The sequence below is a fragment of the Eptesicus fuscus genome, chromosome 17 (genome assembly GCF_027574615.1).
Source record: "Eptesicus fuscus isolate TK198812 chromosome 17, DD_ASM_mEF_20220401, whole genome shotgun sequence".
Lineage (NCBI taxonomy): Eukaryota > Metazoa > Chordata > Mammalia > Chiroptera > Vespertilionidae > Eptesicus > Eptesicus fuscus.
This window is the reverse complement of record NC_072489.1, coordinates 43,553,926-43,578,914: the sequence shown is the minus strand read 5'-3', so window position 1 is coordinate 43,578,914 and position 24,989 is coordinate 43,553,926. Positions and strand designations below refer to the sequence as shown.

At 50.3% G+C, this 24,989-nt stretch overlaps 2 protein-coding genes across 4 annotated transcripts in view; one reads left to right on the top strand and one right to left on the bottom strand.

The window, feature by feature from the left end:
- FBXW4 (F-box and WD repeat domain containing 4) overlaps nt 1-7,704 on the top strand; it is an 80,728-nt gene extending 73,024 nt beyond the window's left edge. The window contains exons 7-9 of one of the 2 annotated variants that reach the window (XM_054728931.1): nt 5,961-6,101; nt 6,598-6,739; nt 6,941-7,704. In XM_054728931.1, coding sequence (XP_054584906.1) covers nt 5,961-6,101; nt 6,598-6,739; nt 6,941-7,060 — 403 coding nt within the window. In that variant the 3' untranslated portion in view covers nt 7,061-7,704. The remainder of the gene's footprint in view (nt 1-5,960; nt 6,102-6,597; nt 6,740-6,940) is intronic. The other variant, XM_054728932.1, reaches the window with a different exon arrangement.
- A 262-nt stretch (nt 7,705-7,966) lies between these two features.
- On the bottom strand, nt 7,967-24,510 carry DPCD (deleted in primary ciliary dyskinesia homolog (mouse)). Of its 2 annotated transcripts, XM_008144206.3 has the most exons (6): nt 24,386-24,510; nt 21,007-21,087; nt 14,833-14,957; nt 14,281-14,414; nt 8,692-8,794; nt 7,967-8,271 (listed from the first exon to the last, which is right to left on the bottom strand). In XM_008144206.3, exons 1-6 carry the CDS (start codon nt 24,447-24,449, stop codon nt 8,170-8,172), a joined length of 609 nt encoding a protein of 202 aa, XP_008142428.1. In that variant the 5' UTR covers nt 24,450-24,510; the 3' UTR covers nt 7,967-8,169. The 2 variants fall into 2 exon arrangements, with proteins under 2 accessions (XP_008142428.1, XP_028005098.1); XM_028149297.2 differs by lacking the exon at nt 21,007-21,087.
- Between the last annotated feature and the right edge of the window lie 479 nt (nt 24,511-24,989).

The following is a 24,989-nucleotide window of genomic DNA, read 5'->3' as shown; positions in this document are numbered from 1 at the left end:
TGTGCCAGAGCCATCCTGTTCCTGAGCCTGAGGTGTAGAGGAATCAAGCATTGAGTCAGGCCAATGGCAAGGCCCCAGGGAAGGTGTTGTCTTTGTGGGGACTGCCTCCCACCTGATGGAAAACTGGGGGTGGGGTCTCTGACTGGCCTGATACCACACACACCCCTCTCCCAGGGCTTGTTCTTGCTGTGGGTTATACTTTTCTGCCAAGGGGCATTTGAGCTGGATCTAGCGTTGGTGCCCTGAGAGCAGGGCACAATGGTCACCCTGGTGGTGGTGGGCAGCCGGGCAACAGGATGAAGAGACCTGGAGGTGTCATAGTGGGTCCAGCCATAGCTCTAAGCCTGGGGACTGTCAGGTAGGGAAGGGGTGGACTTTGGTGACCTGGCTACTACTCCTAGGGCCCTGAGGGTTTGAGTCCTTGGCTAGGCACTGTGCTGCCGTGTGCATGACCATCGGCATGACCCCTGCACTCATCCTCATCTCCTCTTCCGGCCAGGGTCATCCCCAGTACCCCATCACTCCTCCGTTTCCCTCCTCAAGCCCCCAAGTCTCCTTTCTCAATGAAGGCTGGGCAGACAGGCTTCTCACATTCTGTCAGGGGCCCTCGGGGCCTTTGCTCCATCTGACACTGGTGCCTGGATTAACCCTTCTCTGTCTCCTGAAACCCTGCTCACACTTCAGCATAAATAGCACCTCCATCATGAAGCCCACCCTGATCCTGACCCCTGTGGCTAGAGTTGGTGGCTCTTAGAACACTCATAGGGCCACCTTGTCAGCCACCGTGTGGCCTGGTGGTAAAGCCTCCTTTGGGCTGGGAACTTTATCTTGGGACCTTGGACTGAGCACAGGAGCTGAATTTCAAGCCATCTACTGGAGTTTGGCATGGCAAGGGCGCCCAGCTGCAGCCTATCTCACCATGTGTAGGAGGAACTAGTGTCCTGAGTGCAGGCTGGGCTGCTCTGAGGGCACATTGGTGCCCATCCTGGCCAGGTGTGGCTTTGTCTCTGCCCCAGGCCCTCCGCCTCCACCCAGGCAGGGGGCCTGGCCCTCTGTCAGGCTGATTATGGGAATTGCCCCTCTTTAAAGTACCTGCCTTCTCCTTTGAAAGTATTACTGACAGCTTTTTTCATTTTCTTTTTTCTTTACCTCTTTAAGGAACCCTGTAATTTCTTTTTCTTTCTTTCTTTCTATGCCACCTCCTCCCCCCCTTTCCTTTTTCTTTCTTGTCCCCTCTGTCCTCCTGAACTCTTTGAAATTGGCTCTCTGCCTACTGACACCAAACTGATACTTTGCGTTTCACTTCTCCTTATCCCTTTATGGCAACAGATGTTGAAATTTTGTATCCTTTTATCTGCCCGCTGCCCCTTCCTGTAATTACGGTCCCCTTGTTAGCAGTACAAAGTGGACTGCCTGGCCTTTGAGCCATTGTGTCTGAACACGTGTGCATGGGCGGGTGCTGGGCGCCATGCACGCGTACACACATGCATGTGAGAGGCTGTGTGCTTGGCAAGGACCCTTCCCTCTCACCTGGTAGGGCTGGGGCAGACGAAGCATTCATGGGCTTCTCATCTCCACCACTTCGTGGGACCTATCTGCCTCTTGATTCTCTTGCTCTCCCACCAGAGGGCTGGACTAGGACAGCCACTCCCTGCTCAGAAGCTTTGCAGCTCTCTGCCACACCTGGCGTTCATGGCAGCTGAGCAGTCTGCCCACCGTGGCCTGGGAACCAGGTCATACCAACTTGCCCCCCTCAAAGACCCAAGCCTCTAACTAAACCAGATTGCTAACCAGGTGTCCCGCTCTGCACTTTTGTTGTTGCTGGTCCTTCACCTAGGCCATCCCCTCTCTAATGTCTTTGTCTGTCACCCACTGAAGAATTGCTCAGTACTCACAGCCAACAATGTTCTCTTATCTGCGCCCCTATAAAACTTTCTTTCATCTCTTTCTGGTGCCTACAAGGTCACACCTTGTATTGGTAGTTGGATACAAAACAGACTTCTCTCCCTCAACTTCGCATCTCCCTAAAGTGCCTTGTGTACAGAAGGTGCTCAGTAAATGTTTGTTGGTCAAGGAAAGGAAGAGAGGAAGAAGGGGAAGGAAAGAGGGAAGGGAGGGAAAAACCTCCCACTTTCTTAGCAACCATGTTGGGCCCAGCTTACACCTGTAGGCCATCTATCTCCTGGGAATAGAAGATATATAGAAAGGTGAACTGTTTGTCACCCTCCCCTCCATTCCTCCACCAAAAGCCATTGTTGCATTTTGTGGTAGCACATGCAAGATGGCGTGTCCTCACCCCCAAACAGATTCAGGAATGAGCACCCATAGGATCTCCAGGGAACATCACCAGAAACCCAGTACATTAATAGTGGCTGTAAAATGGTGTGTGGGCCACAGGCTTCCTTGTGGGTGGGCAGGTGGGAGCCAGGGGGTATTTCAGGGCAATTTAGCACAGGAGGACTTTCTATGGGCCATGGGTATGGTGGAGCTCAGGCCGACCAGGCAGGGGAAGTGTCCAGAGGCTGAGATGAGAGGACTCGGGCAGGCGGGAGGGAGGGAGGAAGGGAGGAAAGAAAGAAGAGAGGGGAGCAGGGTACCAGGCTTCCTGGCTCTTCAGGGCCCAGACTGGGGGTTGTGGGGTGTTTCGGCCAGAGCCTGCCCTACTTTGCTCGACTCTAGCCTGGTGCTCAGGGCCCCTCCCAGGTCAGACATCCGGGTATTCAGGGATAGCACTTACCTTCTGTTATTTTCCCCATAAAGATGGTCATGGGGTGGGGGTGGATCAGTGTCTTATTTACATTTTTCTCCTCCCTATTGAAGTTCCTCTCTTTCTTCCCACTTCCCTCCAGCATCAGTGCAATTGCCTGAGCAGCAGGGTGGGTTGGGCCAGGGAGACCTGATTTCCCTCCTCAGGGGTCCCTGGGATGAGGCCCCACATAGCCAGGCTGCGAACACATTTCCTTCAGGCTGTCCTCCATGCCTGGTCGCATTCATCAGGATCACAGGGGCGGGCGGCCCATCTGTCTTTATCTTTTCCTGGGTCGAGAGAGAATTGTTGGAGTCATCCTTGGGGGAGGCTGGGTGTGGAGGCCCCCGCAGCCCTCAGCGGCTCCTGGAGGCCCGGGCTTTGTGCACAGGAGTTGGAAGGGAATGGACTTTTTGTCTGGCCTTCTATAGTGACAGACCCTGCCCTTGCTCCTGTCTTGGCCCGGGGCTCTGAGCGGCAGCCCTGCTCCCACACAAGTTGTTCCACAGCCAAGGCAATGCACCCCCTCGCGCCCCCCACAGCGATAGGCCCAGAGGCATTCTTAACATTCTTTCCAAAGAAAGGGGGTGAAACATCTGAATTTGGGGGTCACCATGTTATACAAATTGCAATCTAATTTTTTTTTTTTTTACAAAAATACACTTGCAGTAAGAAAAGGAGCTCGGAGGAGGGGCTGACGAGACAAGACAGCTTGCTTTGTCCCCCACCCCGCAAAGTTTGGGGCTATTGTCAGCCCGGCTCTCTCCCTCCACCACAGCAGTTAAGCTAGAGTTGTCTAGTTAAATTGGTCCTGGGGTAGAGGCCACAAAGGGCCCACGGTGCCATTTCTGTTTGTTTTCCCAAATCAAAACCCCAGCAGGGCTCCTACGGCACTGCTGGGCCGCTATTGGAAGAGACTGGCCATTTCCCAGAGCGTGGTGTGTCAGTTTATGTTCTGAACTTAACCTCACGAGCACTGCACAACAGAGCCTTGAGGGTGCAGGCCCAGAGACAAGAGAAATTGTATCTTTTTATTGGCCCATTTAAAGTGTGTGTGGCCGTTTCAGAGAATCGGAGAGGCGTGCAGCAGAAATACAACTCCTCAGCCCCTCGCCAGGCTGGGCTGGCTGACGGGCTTTCGGGACTTGTCCTGGCCCCGAGGGGTTGAAGCTCACTCTTGCCCTTGGGTCTCCCCCGCAGGGCAGAGTTCTGTGTTTCTTATTGCAGATAAGCAAGTGTCATTGTGGCATGACACTTTCCGGTGGTGGCTCAGACGCTGGGGCAGGACAACTTGGTTATGGCCTTTATGCTGCTGACCCTGCCTAGCCATGGATGCCCAGCTCTCCTCCCCTTTCAACCCTGGGACCAGAGGTGGGCAGGTGGAGCCATGCTGAGCTTTACACCCCCAACCTTACTGCCTTTCATCTTCTATTTCAAACAGACAAACATGAAATTACTTCTGTAGATTAAAGGGGAGAGCTCCCCAGTCACTCCTGAAGGCCTCACTAATGGAGGGGCAGGGCCTCCAATCTGGAAGGAGAGGGAGAACCGTGGAGCAAAACAGCCCCTGCCCAGTGTGCACACATCTGCACGTGTGCCCGTGAGAGAGAGGAAGAGAGACCAGCCGCTTGCAGGGCTCCAGCCTGCCCAGCCTGGGGGAATCATGGCTAGTGACCCATCTGGGAAGGCAAGGGCTTCCTGGGAGCCCAGGTCCGTGATCTCTGGGAGATGCTGATCTGGAGAGAGGGCTTTCTGCCTGATCCTTCTCGGGATTCTCCCCGACATCCCTCTCCCGACACAGGCTTCTCCTGTGTTACTCCCTGGGAAGGAGGCTGGGGGACAGGGTGCTGACTTAGGGCCTCGCCCCCCACCAGACAGCAACAGTGTACCTTGCTGGGGGTCACGTCTCTGTCCAGGGCTCCAGGGGAAAGGCAGAGTGGGCAGAGAGGAGCCCACAGCCTCCTCCTTTACTCCGTCAGCCTTCAGGGAAGATGGTGGCTCCAGTGGGGAGAAGGGTTGAAGAGGGGCAGCATCTGTGTGAGGTGGAAGGACTAGAGCTGAGGGCCACATTCACACATGTGACTGGCAGCCCCATCAGCCTTAACCCCTTTGATTAACACTGTTTGAGCCAAAGCTGGGCTGGTGTGATCACAAAGTCCTCCCCACTCCATGCCCAGCTTCTTACCTGTGCGTCCCTGGGAAGTATCCAAGGCCTTGTTCTTCCCGGCGTATGGAGAGCCCAGCATCTTTTGGTTGAAGCTGAGGAATGGGGTCTGGAGGGTGCCCCTCTTCTCCTTCATTTCCCCCAGTCATTCTGCAAACTCATTGCTCCTACCCGTCCCCTAGCCATAGGGATTAGCGGGTGCACTTGATGTTGAGGGGTAGTTGCTAGGGCCAGGAGGCCCTCCTACATGGTTGCTAGGGGTCTGGCATTAGGCGAAGGGTCTGCCCACTGCCGCGGTCACGGAGGGAATTACACAGTCACAAAGAAATTGTTCTTCTCAGTAATCTGCTCTTGGCCACCGGGAGGGGCGAGGGTGGGGGAGCAAGCTGGAGCCCAGCAGGCTGGGGGCTGTGATCACAGAGGCGTGCTCGCCCCGGGCTGGGGGCCAGCCTGGCCAGGAACACCAGGGACCAGCCCGCTAAGCTGCTTTCTCAGCGATTTCTCTCCCCAGACACAAAGGTGTTTACTTGTTTTAACTTCTCCTGGGACTCCCCTTCTCCCTTTGTGTGGTCTTTATCCCCAATGAGGTTTGAGCCCCAGATTACAGGCGGGAATTAAGGCATTGGACTCAGGCAGCTCAGAACTGCATGACCTGCAGGATCAAGGAGTATAAAGTAACGTGTGTGTGTGTGTGTGTGTGTGTGTGTGTGTGTGTGTGTATGTGTGTGTGTGTGGTGGGGGGCAACCCCTCCAGCAAGGCCCATTCATCCTCCTGCGGAGGAGAGGCTGGGTGGCGGGTGGTCAGTGTGCAGGTGTGATGGAGGGGCTGATGGTGATTGATTGAGGCCTTTAGCTGGGGGGAGGGCCTGGGATGGGAGGGAAGGGAGTCTAGGGCATCTCCTCCCTCAGCCCCCCTTCCTAAGGGAGTCTAATTCTAGCTCAGGAAGGAGAGCTGCATTTCCTTAGGGACTGAAGCCATTTGGAGGTTCAAAGAATCTGTTGGGCCAAGGTGGGATAGTGGCTCATCCTCTGCCCCTTCTCTCTCCCCAGTGGGCAGCTGATGACGCACCTGGGCAGTGACTTTCCCCCAGGGGCTGGGGTGCTGGACCTCATGTATGAGTCCCCTTTCACGCTCCTGTCCTGTGGCTATGACACCTACGTTCGATACTGGGACCTCCGAGCCAGTGTCAGGTGAGTGTGCTGGGCAGGAGGACAAGTGGTGTGAGACCTTGTGCCAGTCTCGGTGGGAGGAGGTACAGACTCCATGTCAGGGACCAGTAGGGACCGGTAGGAAGCAGCCGGCAAGGTCAGATCAAGCTTGGACTCCCCACCTTGGGCAGTTTTGGCCCCGAGGCCTGGCAGATTGTAGCCACCAGGACCTGATCAGAGCTTTGGGAGCTGTGAGGGTGCCATCCCTCAGCATTCCGTCCCAGCCTTTCTACCTTTCTAAGGCCTTACAGGTCCTGTGACATGTAGTCAGCCATGTGAAACACAAATGAGGGCATAAGCTACCCTGGGGTCTGGAGTTTGATGAGATGAGAAAGAGACCTTTACTGAGGAGGCTTTCCCCCTGAGGCTGCTTTTTAAAGAATTGGGTGATTCAGCCTCTCTCTCCCAGCCAGAATGGGGAAGTGGGGTTGGAGGGTGGGCATCCTGAAGCTCCCCTGTATCGCCTCTTCCTGGACAGGAAGTGTGTCATGGAGTGGGAGGAGCCCCACGACAGCACCCTGTACTGCTTGCAGACAGATGGGAACCACTTGCTGGCCACAGGTTCCTCCTACTACGGGGTTGTACGATTGTGGGACCGGCGCCAAAGAGCCTGCTTACACGTAAGCATCCCGCCTACCTCATGCACGCCTCCCGGACCAGGACTCAGGTTTATGGGCTGCACCTGAGTGTGGGTGTGCCTGGAGAGGTGGAGGAAGCCCACAATGCACCTGGCCCATTGCACTGGACCTGGGAGTCCTGGGTTCGGGCTCCCCCATCTCCCACTTGGGCCACTCTTGTCATTCTTGTGCCCTCCCTTGCAGGCCTTCCCGCTGACGTCGACACCCCTGAGCAGTCCGGTGTATTGCCTGCGCTTCACCACCAAGCATCTCTATGCAGCGCTGTCTTACAACCTTCATGTCCTGGACTTTCAAAACCCGTGACAGGCAGGGCCACCCCAGCTGTGGGCCAGGGAAGCCAGCTACTCAGGGACCTCTCTTGCTTGGAGGGTGCAGTGATAATGCTCCCCACCCGTGCCTGTGCTCCCAGACCTGCAACCACAGTGCTTGAGCACTTAAGCCAAAGGCTGCTGACTCCTGGGACTCGGGTTACCCAGAGATACAGCCTTTCCCAAGAACCAGTTGGAGAGAAGAGACTTGCTGCTTTGGGAGAGTGAAGCTGAACCCACAGGATCTTGCTTTCCTGTCGGCCAGAGCAAGGATCTGGCCTGGAGAGGCACCCCCGCCCGCACCTCACCCCTTCATAGAGCCATGATAGCTTAAGTGAGGTGAGGTGCTCCCGCCTTCCCAGTGGCCCCTCTCTGCCCTTTTCCTGGAAGGAGGGTGTGGCTGCTAATACCCCTGCTGGCACCAGCCCCCACCTCCTCAATCAGACCCCACCTTTGGCCAAGCTGTTGGGGCTGGGGACTCATTCCTGGGGCACTGTGGGCTGGTCTCCCTTTGAAACTAGGAAAGGATAAAGGGAACCCAGCAGTTTCGAGTGAGCTCTCAGCTAGCCCAGCCTCAGGCCGTCTGTTGAGACATGCTACAGTATTCATTTTTGTAAAAATAAAGCTTAATTGTTCAAAGATCTGGTTCCTGACTTGCTGGGGAGGCCCAAGGGAGAGGGGACAACAGATTCAAATTTGGGGATGTACACGCTGGGAAAGGGTAAGACCAGCCTCATGGCTCAGTGTTGCAAAGAACAAAGGTTTCCTTTTTTTTCAGGAAACCCTCTCATTGACCACCCACCCGTTTGGCCGTGGAAGGTCCCTAGGGTAGAGAAGGAAGTGTCGCCACCAGCACCTTCTCTGGGAGTAGGAGCAGACAGAAGTGGACAAGAGGGCAATCTTCCCACAGTGACTCAGAACTTTACTCAGGAGAGAAGACCATGACGCAGGGGGCCAGGAGTGCCCCGGGCCAGTTCTTACAGAGCCTGTAGAGCTCCTGAAGAGAAGAGGCTGCCCCTGTGCCAGAAAGGCCCAGGCTGTGAGTCTTACAGGTGACAGAAGAGCTCACTCACCCTCCATGCCGGAGGTGCAGGCTCGGGTCCACTACTGGGTCTTACAGTCCCCATCACTGTGGGCCATCTTTACCTTCTTCAGCTCCTTCTGCAGCTCTGACTCGGCCACCAGGACTTCCTTTGGCTTCTGGTACTATAGATGGGGCCAGAAAGGACATAATTCAGTCACATTCTGCCCTCCCCTCCACTTCACACACATACACACACACTCAGGGCCCCTTCTGATCGCTTTGTTCAAAGATGAGGAAACTGAGGCCTACAGGGTTGAATGGTTTGCTCAAGGTCACATGGCTAAGTAGGAGCAGGCCTTGAACCAGAACCCTAGTCTGTGATTTCCATCCCTCCCCATCACCCTCTATCCTCTTCTAGCTGTCAGATTCCTCCCTGAGCCCCCATCCTGCTCTCCCCATGCTGAAACAGAGATGCCTGTTCTATAGCAAGTACACCCCACGGGTTAAGGCTAGAACTGGGGACTCCTATGGAATGGGAAGTGGGCAGGGAAAGAGGGAAGCTCTCCCTGACGCAGTGGCTAAGACGTCTAGGTAAATCTTACGGAGATGATCAGGGTGCAGTTGGCATAAGCAAAGCTCAGCAAAGAATCATCCAGAGGTAGCTGGTATCTGTCCAGATCAGTAATGGAGAACTTCTTGTAGTACCTGTGGGGACAAAGAGGTCATGGGTACACCCAACAAGGTGACTCCAGCAATTTGGCATCAGGCCCTGTACTGCTAGGCTTCTACATCGTTCTCTCACACTTCCAACAGCCAGCGAGGAAGAAGGGAAGCCAGCTGGAACACCAGTATTTTGGAGCTTAGTGGCCTTGGGAAGAAAGGAACGAAAGGCCTTACGGCCAGTCCAGCAGAAGAGCAGAACTGGTCATGATTCCTTGACTAACCAGGGATTAGTGACTCACACTTCAGGTTTAGGACTACCAAAGACAAATATGCAGATAGCTCGAGCAAACCAGCCTTCCTCTGTATCCCAAGCAAATGGAACATGCGTGCTAACCAGGGACAGAATAAAGACATCTGGGGCAATTCCCCAAAGCTGAGGACTGACAGTTGCCATTTACATGCAACTTCCAATGAAGACCTCAGCTACCTTTTCCTTTGTTGGGGTCTCTTAAGGCCTTATTAGCTGACTCTACTTGTAGGCCAGAGAGGGAAGTACACACAGGAGAAAGCTCCCTGACAGGCCAAACCATCGAGCTACCAGGGAAGCTGTATCTCTGGGGCTCTGCACTACTTTGCTGGCACAGGTCAGGACTGACGTTCCTTGCTCCTGGTCTGGTGCTTATCACACCAGAGCACAAAGAATGGCCTACTCATTTCTAGCAATAGGCCCTTTTGGCATTTTCCTTGGAAGTGTAGCTAGGCTCTGGTCAGTGGCTGCCAGACCTGTCACCCAAGCACAGCATCACAGCTGCTGCCAGGATGTGTGGGTTGGGAAGGGAAACGCTGCAGGCAGGTACAAACACTCAAGTGAGGGGCCTGGGGAGGATGGGGCTTTTAATACTTCAGAGGAGCCTGGTCCTTGTGGTGACAGCTACCTTGAGTCCACTTCAAAAGCCCTGATGCCCTGGGGACTCAGAGTTGACATCAATGTAGCACTTTTGCCCCACTCTCCCTGCCCAAATCCCTTAGTTTAGCAGAGGCTCTTCAAGGCCCCTCTCCTCCCAGGTTCCCCACTCCCCACCAAGGTGCTGGGACCCATGGCAGGAAAAGAATGTTTACTTAAAGGCTGACAGTTCAAAAGGAGTGGGGGCTGGGAGGTCCTAATGGCACCATAGGCTTGCTTTATTTTCCAAAGCTCTGCCCCAGGGAAAGGTGATCCATCTGCCTGCAAACTGGAGTGGAATGCCGGCCTCATCCTCTTCCTAGCCAGCCCAGGCTGAGGTCTTTTCCTGGGGCCCTTGGTCTGGCCAGCAAAGGTGGCAGACACTGATAATAGGGGGGAGTCAAAGGTTAAACAGCAAAGATTAGATGAACACAAAGGCTTGTTAGGAAGTGTTAACATCTTCCTTGCAAATATACACAGAAACAGAACTGGGAGAGAAGCAGCTCAGGCACATGCAGCCCAGCCGAACCCAAGGGGCTTGTGTAAGGCTTTGCCCTGTAGACTAGCACCGGGACGTCCTTTCTGCGGACCTGCCTTGTGTGCCGGTGGGACAGGGACACTCCTGTGCATCCTCAGAGGGGCACTCTCAAGCTACATGCCCCAGGCTGGGGCAATGGGACCAGTAAAAGAATCCTGGAGCTTGGCCTCATGGCAATGGCAACAAGATCTAAGGGAGCTTGAAGTGTGTGGCTTGCCTCCTCCTCTGTCCTATACTCACCATCTTTCACGAGCTTAGGGGATTGGAAGCAGTGGGTTTGGAAACTCAGCTTTGTTTTGAGTCTATTCTGATGGGTTTAGTTTATTAGTTGAAGTTAAAAATTTTTCCTTAGAAGCTCCTGACTGGCAGTGTTCAAGGGAGTATGGGGCATCTCTCCTCAAGGGGCAGCCCCCCGCCCCCATTCCCTGACCTTGGGGTTTGCCGTAAGAGGAACAGCACTTGACTTTCTCACCAGCACCTGGGCTAGAGAGAGACCAGAGACCCACGGTACTTCTGCAGAAGCCAAAATACTTAGCCTCAGGCAGCAAACATTTCTTAGGCATCAGCTGTGTCCCAGGCCCTGAGCTGTGAGCCTCAGGATTTGAAGGATGAAGAAGAAACAAGGCCGTGCCACTGCCTGAAGAGACCATGCTGTATTTCTGTTAAAAGCCAAACTCTTAATAGCAGGTGGTTCCTGGGCTTTTTGCAGACGCCCCAACACTCCTCCCCATTTTCATCTCCCTTCTTTGTTCTCAGTCTCGGCCATACACTGAGAGGTGACATTTATTAATACTCAATCTGTGCCAGGCACTGTTCTACACATTGATTCCTCAAAACAACCTTCTCAGGTTTACTACTACCTCTACACTCTTTTACAGAAGAGGAAACCGAGGCACAGGAAAGTTAGGTATCTTGCCCAAGTCACAGAACTGGTACATGGAGACAATCTAAGAACAAGTGATAATCCCCCAAGTCTGACCCCTCCATCTTTCCACATCCCACCTTCCAAGTAACAGACGACCTGGTGTAAGTTCCCTGCACCTGTCCAAGGAGGGGGCAGATATGGGAGGTGGGCTCCCCAGGGATCCGGCCACCCTGCAGTTCTCCGCAGCACTCTTTCTAACACACGGTGGTGTTTCTTTCTGAATCTCAGAAGTGTTCAAAAGACCGGTGGAAGCAAAGGCTCAGGAGGGCAGGCCATTTAGCGTTGAGCCTCAGTTTCTTCCTCCTCAAATAAAGGCGCTGTCCCAGATAAATCTGCAGTCCGCTGGTGCCAGTCCAACAGGCTGGAATAGGCCCCTTTCTTCATGTGTGCCAAAAGGACAGCTCCTTTTCGGCTATTTCAGAAATGACCTGCCACACCCCATCACTCTCTTCCCACTGTATCACCTTCCCCATTCCCAGCCTTTTCCCAACTCATTCTCCCTTGCAGTGAACTGAGAAAGGGCACAGGTCAGGTCTTCAGAGAGACACTGGAGGACAGGGCCACTGTGGACAGTCCTATGGGCCATGCGCCACACACCTCCGGGAGGCACCCTGTACGCCTGTAAGCAGGGCAGCCAGAAGAGTCAAGAGAAGTCTCCAGTCAGTCCAGTCCTTAGAAAATCAGTAAGCAAATCTTTCTTTCTTAAACATCAAGGCTCTGGGCAAACTGTTCATTCCTGCCTATAGTAGCCCCTCCTAGAGAGTCACAATACACATTCACATACTAAAGGCTCTCAAAAGTCCTACCGAAGAAAAGGTTGTTTATTCCAGAGTTTCCTAAACTTATTTGAACACAGAATCCTGTTTCTAGCAATGTCTATTAACACTTCCTACAGTGTTAGTATCACCGATGTCAAATCAGTCAAACTCCCTTCACATGGGAATTTCCAAACAATTGTTGAGGATCTGCTTAAGACTGGCCATTTGTACGTACACGTTTTCATCAAATTTTACGATCTGTGAGGTAGGTATGAGTATTCACCTGTGATGGATGAGGAAACCTTGCCCCAAATACTACAACTAATACGTGGCAGGGGCCAGATTTAAGCCGCCATCCTCCTCTTCCAGCACCCTGGCTCATTCTACGTACAGCTGCCAGCTTCTAGGCTAAGGCTGAGCACCTTCTTTCTGCACAAACTCCCTTAACAGGAACAGACAGTGCTGCACCGGGGTCCTGGAAAAGCACTTTCTTCCTTCCCTCACCAATACCTGGCCAAGGACATGATACACTGGAATCAATTCCTTCAAGGAAAGTAGCCAGCCCAGTTCTTCAGGGACAAGGCAGGTATGGACAAAGGAACCCTGGGTTTCATTGGTAACCACATTCCAGAATATTAGAACTGGGGCAGGCACAGACTCTCCCAGTGAATGAAGAAGTAAAATCAGAGAGTGATGCCATGGTGTAGTGGAAACGGCAAGTGCCTGGGCACTGAGGCCAGGCCTAAATTTACCTTCTGGCAAGTCAGCCCATCAAGCTGATTTTGCAGATACACTTACATAATGGTTAATATATAACACAAGAATAAAAATATGTACGCTGCCAACCTCCAGACGATATGATAATCAGAGAACAGATTTTAAAAAGTATTCTGAGAAGGTTAAACATTGCTCAAAGAAACAGCCGTTTAGTTCTGTTTAATTGTTGTAAAAAAAGTATAGGATACTTTACTACTCCAGGTAGAAGTTGAAAATGCCACTAAGCTCAGGATTAAGGGTTTAGCGATCCCTCTTGCCTACCTCCCAGCAGAGGGACCCGAGGAAAGCTGAGCTGAGCCAGGCTAGGCCACTGGAGCCAATGGTTAGTGTTGGCTCCAAAGTGGGCACTGACAAACTCATCTTCCCTCCAATCCCTGGCCCCACCCCGTTGGAGGCACTACTCCACCCATCAGTTCAAAAATGTTCCCCTTCCTTGAGCCCTGAAGTGGGCCTCTAGCCATGGAGCTCCTGGCCAACAGCGCCACCTATGGCTGCATACGCACAGGAGAGGGGACCCAGAGGATCTGTCCTCAGATGAATTTTCTGGTGAGCCAGCTAGCCTCTCTCTTCTCATTCCCTGGTAATCACATTTCTGCCTGATATCTGTATTCGACAGTGACCTCTGGGGGACAAAAGGGAGGCAGCAGCCAGCTCCACAAACTGCTGGGCTGCAGATTCAAGTGCTATCAGAAGCACTTTTGTTCCCAGTTTGGACCCGAGGCCTCCTACGCCAGGGAATGCTTGCTGAAGTACGGAGTTTGTTTTCCTAAAGGCAATTTCTCTGTTGTCTGAAATTGCTAAATTCCACTTTAGGCACTGACTCCTGTTAATGATGAGAACAATAACGGGAATAAAGTGCCTTTTGTCTGAGGGCTTCAAAGTGCTTTATAAACGCAAACCCTTATTATTATGACTTTATATTTATAGACAAGGCCCACTGCAGGGGCTACTGGCTGCATGTACAGCAATAATCCTGAAATTAATTCATTCATCTCCACCCCTTCCCTGTCCCCTTAACCCTGCCAAAGTGATAGGGTGGGGCTTGGGGGGATCAAAAGAAGTAGGCAGGACCCAGGGCTGCACTGGGGGAGCCCAGGAACCATGCTGCTTCCCTGTGGGCCTGTGGACCTGAGGGATCTGAGAGGGGAGGCTGGCACCACACCAAAATGGACTAGATCCAGCCCATGGATCCAGAGGTCAAGGTCACAATAACCTTATCACAGAAGCACCTAAGATCATAAGTTAATAACCAGGTGATTCCCTCATCTCATTCATTCAAAAAACATTTACTGAGCCCCAGTATATGCCAGGTATTAGACCAGACACTTGTTCAGTTTCCCTGCCGTGATGGAGCTGATTACATTATTACAGCTGGTCCTGAAGAGAGGAAACCCTTCCGCATTCATTGCCTACTGGGGTTTTAGTGAAGCCCTCCTCCTCCCCTACCTCCCTCCCTCAGCTGAAGAAAGAGGCTTCTCTGCCCACCGCCCCCCCACCCAGGGTAGGGAGCAGTCTGAGCCCTAACCCAGGTCCAACCCCACCCCACCCTGCTCAAACAGGCAGGCCACTGTCAACCATGCTGCTTACTTTTTGTTGGTTGTTCTGACAACAACACAGCGCTCCTTCTGGTCCACACAGACACTATAGACATCCTTAGGGTAGGGGAGGTTTCGAATCCGCCACTGGAAACACATCTTGGTGTCCTTGCGCATGAAGATGGGCTGCAGAAGGCAAATTCAATGCCAGGACTGTTCTGGAGGAGGGTAGGAAGGGATGCCCCCCCCCTCCCCCCTCCCCCCCCTCCCCCCTCCCCCCCCCCCCCTCCCCCCCCCTCCCCCCCCCCCTCCCCCCCCCCCCCCCCCCGCAAATCTCTGCTACAGGCACATGGGAGACCCTCAGCTCTTCTCAGCTCCCTCTGATGCTTCTATTGCTGTGACATGCCAGGCCTTAAGCCCTTGCCCTGGGATGACCACATCAAAAACCTTTGGGTATTCATTCAGGCAAACATGTCTAGAGCACTGTGCCCAGGTGGGCTCACTGGAGATGAGAGGTGAACAAGACATGGTCCCTTTCTTCAAGGGCTGGGAGCCCACTCCCCACTCAGCTCCCCTCCCAAAGACACCTGATAGATAAACATACATTGGCATTGCTTTCCTTGATGAGTTCAGGCCCCAGGTTCCCTGCTCCATGGGGTGCTGGCTCTCCCACCTCAATCTGCCACTGGCCCAAGGCTCCCAGGGCACTTTTTACACGCCACTTTCTTACTGAGGAGAGAAAGAAGCAATGGAATTATGGGGGAAAAAGGGGCTCTGCTCTTTTTTGCTGAATCATCAACATCACACTAGGTAGGTGGAACAGGATAAAAGTGGGAGCTACAGGCTCCTTTGCACTGGCTTTTTGAGCAGGGACCTCCCAGACTCTGAAATCTCAGTTGAGCATTTCAACATTAGACAACCTATAAAATTCATATCATGAGTGCCCAGACAAAAGGAACTGGAATATAGCTCTGTAAGAAGCCACATGGAGATAAGAAACCCCCGTTGTGGCTTCCAGAAAGGGGAAGATGGAAGGGTTAGGAAAAGGGTTAACTACTGGTAATTGGGAAAATTTGGATCCCAAAATGTGTGAGTTGACATGCATTCTTCCTCTCTAAAAATGTGCAAAGGAAAAATGAATTAAGAGGGTGAAACTGATAGGCAGATTTGTCTCATGAATCAGAAAATCCAAATGTAGCCCGGACAACGTGGCTCAGTTGAGTGTCGACTATGAACCAGGAGGTCACGGTTCATTCCCAGACAGGGCACATGCCCAGGTTGCCGGCTTAATCCCCAGCTGGGGGTGTGCAGGAGACAGCCGATCAACACTTCTATCTCATCATTGATGTTTCTATCTCACTCTCCCTCTCCCTTCCTCTCTGAAATCAATAAAAATATTTTTTTTAAAAAGTAAGTCCAAATGTATATCTTCACATAGAAGATCTAATGTGAATTTTTTGTGAAGCAGAATCATCCTTTTACAATGTAAACAGCTATCTCTAATTTACCTTGTTTTACAAGCCAGATGTTTGCATAAAGCTTTTTTTTTTCAAGTAAGGAACATACATTATGGAAATTGTAAGTGAAAAAATTAGTTCAATGGACATTACCTGGAAAGCCCTGCTGGGAACCCCACTCAACTGTGTCATCAGGGCTGCGGTCATGGGGCAGCCCATCACTGCAGGGGGGCCCTCTGGAGCCGGAGCCTCTCTGCTCCTTTCCCTTCCTGCTGCATTGGGGGTACTCCAGCCTGGGCAGCCCAGGTGCTGCTTAAGGCCAGCAGCCTTCCTAAAGCTGTTGTTAGGAGCGCAACAGCTCAAGAAGGGCCAGGGATTCTGCTGCAGCTGTTCCAGTGAGCTGCTTTTTCTGGGCTGGGGGATGAGAGCTATAGTCTGATTCTCCAAACCAGGGAAGCGGTGGGTTTCTTTGAGACTTTTTGAGCAGCTGTGCCAAACCAAAACACCCTCACTGCTCTAAGTAAGGCACGCAAGCTGCACACAAAAGTGTGCTGTAAAATTAGAATTTTCCCTTGAATATGTGCTTTTACAAGGTCTGCTGCATTCTGCAGTATGATTTTATTATGTCTTAGGGCCAAAAATTCTCCCTAGAAACACATTTCCAAGTTTATAATGAAAATTAATATGGAAGAGTAAAACTTGGAAATATGCTTTATAGGCAATTTTTTTTTTCACACAAATACTTCTACTCTTTTAAGTGAATGGACTGTGACCGGGAGTATATCCAAATCTATTCATGTAATACAGAACCTCGCTTAACTGGAAGCCAGCCTCCTGGGGCCTCTGTCACAGTCACAAACTCACAAGTGACAAATGCCTCCAAGCAACAGCTTCTTGTGACAAGACCTACACACCTCACTCCACTCAGTAGGAAAGATCACTCCTGGATTCTCACTCAGACTATGTATATAAAATGCTACACGTAGAATAGGGCAGGAAATGAATTGTTTTCCCAGGCAGATTGGCAATAGCATGAGGGGACAGCTCACATCAGGGGGCAGTGTCAGAACGACAAAGCACATGGGACCATTTAGTGTGAGGGCAAGTAAGCACCCTTAGACCCTGAGGGCATCGCTATGTAATGAAATACAGTCATCACAGATCTTAAATGTGGAGGTTCCCTCAGAAAGCAGCTAGTCCAATGCCTGTGGCTTTAAAATGAGAAATAGTGTTTCTTCCCTTGCCACCACTCTCCAGGGGACAGAGTATGGGGAATTATCAACGCTCAGAGAGATAAACTAACTTGTAAAGCCAAAGCTAAAATTCAGGTCCCCTAACTCCAAGTCCAGAACTTGAATCATTAATAAAAGGCTAAATTATAGTCTATAAATGTTCAATAAGCTTGTATGATATTTTAACCCTTTGCACTCGCTTGCTTTTTTCTCGATTCCTTTATTCTAATGCTAACCGTGTCGAGTCACACTCGACATCCGAGTGCAAAAGGTTAAAAGGTACCATTTTTTTAAAAGTATCTCTACTTCTCTTTTTACATTGTAGCCTCTAAAGGAAAAGCTTTGCTTACTTGAAATACAGTTTATGAGGAGTACCTAACTCCCTGGGGCTAGACACGTGAGGTGCTCCTCTAATCAGGCCTTGTTAAATCATCGGTCCTAAAGCTTGAGAACCAGTGTGGCCAGGAGCAGCAACTCCGACTCCAGGATTTTGCACAGAAGCCTTCCCAAGGAGCACACTAAGGAGAAGGAAAATCAGCTACTCATTTCTTTACCACTGACCTTAAAAGCCACTCAGGTCACAGGAATTTAGCGCCCTTGGCTATTTCATCTCTTAAAAAAAAAAATCAAAAAAATCTTGGGACTAAATTCTTTGTTAGAATGCAGAAGAAAGTCTCCCTACTCATTCCCTTATAAGATTCAATAAATGACTGTGGTAAAGTCCTTATTATTTTTCCCCACGGACGTGGCGTGAATGCACACGTGCACATCCCCAGTCTTTGTCCTGTCTTTGTTCCTGAACTCAAGGACAGCTCCTGCGGCAACAGAAGACTGTTTCCACCTGCCGTCACTCTGATTTGATTATATGTTAAACCCAAACTGGTGTGTGCAAGGCGGCTCCTTGGGACGCTGTCAGATCTTCCCGGCTGAGCCAGGGCCAGTCCTTGGAAAGGAGACTGTCAATGACCCTGTAAGGGTCTGATGGGGAATACATGAAGGAAGCAGCGCCGGGGGCTTTTTCCTAAGTCAGCAGGAAGCAGGCTGATGTCCCAGACTGCTTGCGGAAAGGAGGCCCATCTTTCAGGTGGGCTGGGAAGTGGAGGTCCTAAAGGCCTCTTTCCCCAAAGCTCCAAGCCCTGGCCCATTTCCAATGTGGATAATTACATTCTCCCTTCCTAAATACTCCCCGCAGCTTACACTGGATGCAGGATTCTTCTTTTCTGCCCTAAAACACTGCAACATTGCTATGTGGCTATTAAACAGCTGCCACGTCCCATCCCCGAGGAGGCTGAAGGGAATCGAGTGGGTCATTTATAAAGCTGGTGAAGTGCTTGGGAATCAAAGTGCTCAATATCCTCCGACTGCAGCCTGGGGTGGTTAGGCTGGCGGTCAAATACCAAAGCAGATTAGGCCGGTAATCCGAATGTAATCGTTGGGAGATGGCCTGCCCTTCAGCCTCTGCCCCCCTGGACATGCTGTGTTCTTCTGGGGCTGGTTTGATCTTCCGATCAGTGTTGTGGGGCCCTTCAGGTTTTTCCTCTGTGACTACATGCAGCATTCATTGTGGGGTAGGAATGAATAGCACTGACGGTAGAAAAAAAATATGACACTGCTATGCTGATTAACACCAACTGGAGGAACTCTGCCTAGACGGGCGCACCACTGGCAAGTCTTCCTCTGTAAATTACTTTCTGGGTTTTTCTAGCAGAAAACCACTCTGGCCAATTATCAAATATATATAATTAGCTTGGAAAATGGAAACTATTCCCATTTATGGCCACAAAAACCCTGTCCATATTCTACTTCATAGAATGCACAAGTAAAAGTCAGCTCAGGCCCTGGGAGTATTTATATTTAAAAGTTAATAATGAGCCCCCTGGTTTGGCTCAGTGGGTAGAGCATCGGCCTGCAGACTGAAGGGTCCCGGGTTTGATTCTGGTCAAGGGCACATGGCTGGGTTGCAGGCTCGATCCCCAGTAGGGGGCGTGCAGGAGGCAGCCGATCAACGATTCTCTCTCATCATTGATATTTCTATCTCTTTTTCTCCCTCTCCCTTCCTCTCTGAAATCAACATATATTTTTAAAAAGTTAATAATGAACAGTATTTTGCAAGGGCAGCTGCTGAGGATGAGAGGGGGGTGGGGGTAGTTAGAGATGGGTAAAAAAAGGATCAGCTGCTCATAGGGCCCAGTGGTTCTCTCTGCCCATCTCTGTCCTGCTCCCACCAGCCCCTCCTCAGGTTATTCTGAGGAGAGCAAAATTTAGTAAGAAGAAAACAAAACAGGATTAAATATTCTCACTCCCAACAGTATGTTGTTGAGAACTAAAGCATTGGCTCTTAATCAGACAGACCTGGTTTAAATCCTAGCTCAGAAGCTAACCAGTACATGATTCTCAACAAGGTGCTTAACCTCTTACAACTCCCCCACCCCCTTTTTAACTGTGTAATGAGGACAACAGGACCTCCTTCAGCGGGCTGTAATGGGGATGATTACATGAGATAATTCACACGAAGCACTTAGTGTGGTACCCAATAAAAGTGATGGTATTAATGTCATTATTAGGTAAACTTTAGCCAAACAATGTTCTCTGATGAACCTCCATTTCTGCTTTTAAGAAAAAGGAATTTGAGGGCCACTGTCTATCCTCTACTTTCCAAGAGAAGTGACAGGTTAATGTGGGATGCTACCAATGAAAAAACCTGGACTTTTTTTTTTTTTTTCCATTTTAAATTCATGTCCAAGCACAACTAAAAGGCCTGGGTTTTCTTTGTTTGTTTGTTTTTACAGCAGCTATAGCTGTTTGATTTGCGCTGTATGGAGAAGAGAGGTGTCGCTGGGGGCTGGGGGAGAGGAGCTGCAACTAGTCTCTAGCCTGGTGATGGTGGTGGTTAGCCCACGTGACCTCTGCTTTCATAAGCTCGCCCCTGTTAGGCATTCCAAGGCTGTCACCCCCTGGGAGTGCTATAAATTACAATGCATTGTGAGGATATTACTACTGTATTGGTTTCCACCAAATCAGTGTCATATGCTAAACACATCAAGATTTTTAATAGCACCAGACTAAACCAATTGGGACTAGAGCCCAAGCAGCTCATAATAAGGAGGGATCAACACTTCACTCTGTGACTGAACATGCGCAGGACACACATTTTAAGACTGGAGACTAAGAGAATGCAAACCAGTGTAATCTGTATTGTCAGTTCTGGACATTTATGAGCTGTCAGAAAAAGGGAAAAAGAAATTCCCTCACCAATACTACCTGTCGATCAGTCCCAGGAAGAAATTAAAGTCAAGAATAATGACAAGAAAATAGCCCAGTCCATGATTCCATCATTGGTCTTAGCATTTCAGGTAGAACTTAATAAAGAGACTCACTCCCATTGCTGACAGCCTCCGGCCCTGGGTCAAAGAACCAGCCACCTAGCTCTGGGAAGTGAGTTAATGCTGATGTACAGACCTGGGAACAGCGAATGGACAAATCAAATAATTCCCAGAAATCCAAGCTGGAGCCTCTATTCATGAGCCTATTCTTAAAGGAAAAGAGCTACAGAAACACAAGGTACAATGCTACAAATTACCATTTCTACCCCCTACTTCCTTTGATTCATTCTCCAAGGTAACTGTCATATTTAATAGAGCTAACTCTGAGGCAAAGTCAGAAGCTGCTGCCTCTGATACTTGTTTGTTTATAGTGTGGTTTCAAAAAACAAGAAAACAAACAAAAAAACACACACCAAAAACTGTAGTGAAAACGTGCCCTTACCACTATTCAGCCTACAAGGTTCACTTCCAGTTTCACCTTTTCTCAAGTTTTTCCCAACAGATTCTCCACATCCCCATTCCCACCTGAGAAAAACTCCTCACGCTTTAATTTGTTTTGGGTTGGTTGGTGGAACGAACTCCCACTCCACCTCTGGTGCCCAGCCCTGACCTCAGATTATTCTCAGGAACAATCTTGCTTCCAAGGCCTCAGTCTCCCCTGGCTTCCCCATTTGGTGCAGGGCTCCTCCCTCAAGCCTCAGGCGCGGTGTGTGCTTGGGTCATCCCAAGTGTTCCTAAGGGCCTGCTGGGAGACCCTGTCACTTACCAAGCAGTTCACTTGTCTTCTCATCATATTCTTCGGCCATTTCCTTCCCGTCTGGGAACAAATAGTGCACCTTCCTTCTCCCTAAGCACAAAGCAGAGAGCGCCTTACTCCCAAGCCTCCTCTTGCCTTGTCCCTGACAGATCAAGGGGTCTAGCTGGGAAGCACCAACAGCCTCGGGCTTACTGAGAAGCCCACCCAGGGCCTCCCACTCGCTGCCAAACATCACCCATCAATTACTTTAAGATATGTCCTGGGACTCTCTTCCTTCTTGAAGATTTCTTTCAATGTATCTTTGCTCTTCTGATCCTCTACCAGCCATAGCTCCATACGTCTTTCCATTTGTTAAGCTTCTCCTTGGTCTTCAAAACCCAGCTCAAATATCACTTCCACTGAGAAGTCTTCCTAAACTATCACCCCGGCCAAAATTTGCTTCCTTGTTTGCGCCTTTCTAATGCTTTATTTATATCCATAGTGGAGAATTTGCATATAATATGATAGGTTTAAAAGCATCTATCTCCCCAGGAATGATATCATATTTATCTTTCTCTCCCCAGTTTCTAAAACCAAGCTTATATTCTCGGGATATTAAAGTGGGCTTCCCAACTAAGTACTCCCTCTAACCATGCGTCATTTTGCCGCCTTCTGCACACCTCTAGGCCATTCCTATCACATAGCCACACAATGTTAGTCCCCATGTTTCCTTTTTTTAAAAAAAATATTTTTATTGATTTCAGAGAGGAACGGAGAGGGAGAGAAAGATAGAAACATCAATAATGAGAGAGAATCATTGATCGGCTGCCTCCTGCACGTCCTCTACTGAAGATCGAGCCTGCAACACAGGCATGTGCCCTTGACTGGAATCAAACCAGGGACCCTTCAGTCTGCAGGCCGACGCTCTATCCACTGAGCCAAACCAGCTAGGGCCCATATGTTTTCTTCATAGCATTTACCTTAGTTATGATTTTACATCTGTGTGAATGATTACTGCCTGTGTCTTCTACTAGATAAGATGGGTTTACCCCCCCTGCCTATGGCTTCCCTAGTACCAAGCACAGTACCTGGCATATAGAAGGAGCTCAACTAAATATTGATTGAAAGAATGGATGAACAGTGATTCATCTTTCATTGAAAGAATGCAAGAACCCAAGGGAGTATCCTATCCTGTCTCTTCCATCAATGTAGTGTAATCAGAGCATTTTTGTGAAAGTGGCTATGCCTTCCCTTCCTTTTTACAGATGGGAAAGTGGATATAGGTAGGCTCTTCAGTGAGACTAATAACAGAGAATTAATGCCCAGTAGGCAGGTCCAACACACATTTGATGAATAAGAGCACCAAGGCCCTTAACCAAAGTATTAGCCAAAACTTGCGATTGTATCCTATCTACCAAGCCTTTTTTCCTGTTCAATTCACTCCTCTGGGACATTGTTTTCTACAGTTGTTCCTAATATGATATATTCTGGGGAAACTCACCCCCCAAATTTGCATGTCTTTCAGCAGGCCTCTAGGTCACACCATCCTCAATCATTTGGATGGCTCAAAGAGTTGGAAGGAGTTTTTCTGTCAGGAGTGGTACAAGGTGTTGCCTGTGAGTAGCTGAGGGTGTCTGGCCTGGAGTCCAGTCTTCAGTCCAGTAAGGATGCAGTGCTTACTACTGGCCAAGTACTTTATGTTTTTTGTTTGCATTTAATTCTCATTTAATAATCCTATGGGCCCCCATTACCTGAATTTCACAAATGAGGAAAACTGAGGCTTAAAGGTCATACAACTTGTCCAAGGTCATAAAGCTAGGACATGATGGGTCCAAGCTTAAACTCACTTGAGGCCTAAGTCCATGCTCTAATAACCATACTAGGATAATTTGTATGGCTTTAAATATTTTTAAGGTTAATACCATTCCATGGGTTTACTGGTCATTTTCTAGTGAATTACCTGTTTAGGCCTTAGCCTATTTTACTTAGGTACCCATCCTTTTCTTACTAATCTAATTGAGCTTTGTCTATATTAACCATGTGCCATATATATTAGCCATGTGTCATATATGCTGCAAATATTGTTTCAATTGCCTTTTAACTTTGTTTTAAAGTGAGTTTCCTCAAACAAAAGTGCTTAATTTTTATACAATCAACTATTTTTCCTTTGTGGTTACTACCCATAAGTTGCATTTAGAATATCCTTCTTTACCCAAAGATTTTTAAAATATTTATTTATACTTCATTCTAACACAGAATGAAATTATTATATAGGTATGTATATATGTATGTTGATAAAAAATTTTTAAGTACATTGGTAGGATATTTTGTTAAAAAATATCTGTGAGTGGTCCTGCTGGTGTGGCAAGAGGTCACTGGTTCGATTCCTGGTCAGGGCACATGCCCGGGTTGCGGGCTCGATGTCTTTTTCTATCTGCTCCAATACACACCTTGGCACATAGTAAAGCCTCCCTCGATGCTGTGTTTATAACAAGCAAATGAGCAGCTGATTTTAATTTCCATGCTTCCCTGATTGGCCTCTGCCTGTGGAGGTGAGTCCCCAGTTGGTAACCTAAAAGCTACAGGAATTTAGACCTAATTCATTCTGGCTACCAAGTGGGTCCAGGAAGGGACCTTGAAGTACAAGGAGGGCCTGCACTGGCCAATCCTAGAGTGAAAGTCAGGGTTCCATACACCTGTGCCCATCTCTTCCAGGCACAGCCCCAGGCCCTTGCTGTCTCCCCTAAAGACTCAGGGAACATTTAGAGGTTCACTTACAAACAACATTACAACCGGAAAGCACCTCAGAGATAAGAGGGAGCCCATCCAGCTCATTTGACCGATGAGGAAATTGAGGTCCAAACAAGTACAGAGAACAACGAGAGAGCCCGGTGATTTAATGGCAGAATCGTAACTAGAACCCAGGTCTCCCGCCCTTCCAAGGCACCAGGCTGCCTTCAGCAATAGAACCCCAAGACTGAGGTTCATGGGATCCCAGGTCAGTTGTCCCACTGTCTGGTTGGGGCATCTGGGACTGGTCTAAAACCTTCTTGGATCAGTTTCCTCTTCTGTAAAATGGGGTGAAAATTTAACAGCCTTTCGGGAGAGCGGTGCGGAGCAAATGCCATAACGAATGTGAAAGGAATTATGTGTTTATTTATTAGTAACACAACTCCGAGCGGAGCGAGGTGGTATACAGGACACCAGGGGATGTCCAGAGATGCGTGTTCCAATTACGTCATCTCCCTGGGCCTCAGTTTCCTCATCTGCAAATGTAGGACCGGGCTTGGGTGGCGGCCGCGACGCTTTCAGCTCTGCGCCCCAGGCCGAGGCCCTTCCCGGAGGCGCGAGCGCGGACGGCCGGACCCTGGGGGAAGAACGAGGGAACTCGCGGGGCGCCTCGAATTACCGTCCTGCAGCAGCGCAGTCTTCTCGGCCGCCCGCAGACTCTCCAGCCAGCCTGTCACCGCCATCTTCCCTCCGCCGAGCCTTGCGTCCGACCGCTACCATGACGACCGGCCCGCCCAGGGTCACTTCCGGCTGACCCGGAAATGGTTCTGGCCTTTTTCCTTTCTCCTCCCCCACCCTCCCTTCATCCTCTCTCATTGGCTGCCCTGCTAAGTAAGTAGCAGTTTACTCTTGCTCAACCCCTGGGGGGTTTGCTGGGCCTGAAGCGGACCCTGCCCCGGACCGAATCCAGGGAGTGGGGCGGGGTCCTCAGGGCAGGGTCCGGACAAGTCACCCCTCCTATGGCCTCCAGCTGGGATAGTCCCGAGCGCGCTCCAGCTGCGACCGCAGCGGATGCCCCACACCTGCCGGAGTCTTCACCCCCAGCTGTGAGGCTGAGATTCCCCCAGTCCCGGAAGGCGCTGCACACCTGCTGTTGCTGTGCCTGGTCTTCCCGCACCTGCGGGGCTGAGCACCGCCCTGCCGAGAAGCCTGCGACCTGGGCAGGTGCAGGGTGTTCCCCCTGCCTTCCTAACTTCCCACCCTCACACTCGCACCCCCAGGTT

Bases quoted from the DNA above. Each gene is read 5' to 3' on its own strand.
- DPCD (XM_008144206.3), bottom strand. From the start codon at position 24,449: ATGGCGGTGACAGGCTGGCTGGAGAGTCTGCGGGCGGCCGAGAAGACT. The intron at 14,958-21,006 runs GTAAGTGACAGG...TTCTCTCCTCAG, and splicing joins GAAGACAAGTGAACTGCTTG to TAAGAAAGTGGCGTGTAAAA. The intron at 14,415-14,832 runs GTATGTTTATCT...TGCCTTCTGCAG, and splicing joins TCAAGGAAAGCAATGCCAAT to CCCATCTTCATGCGCAAGGA.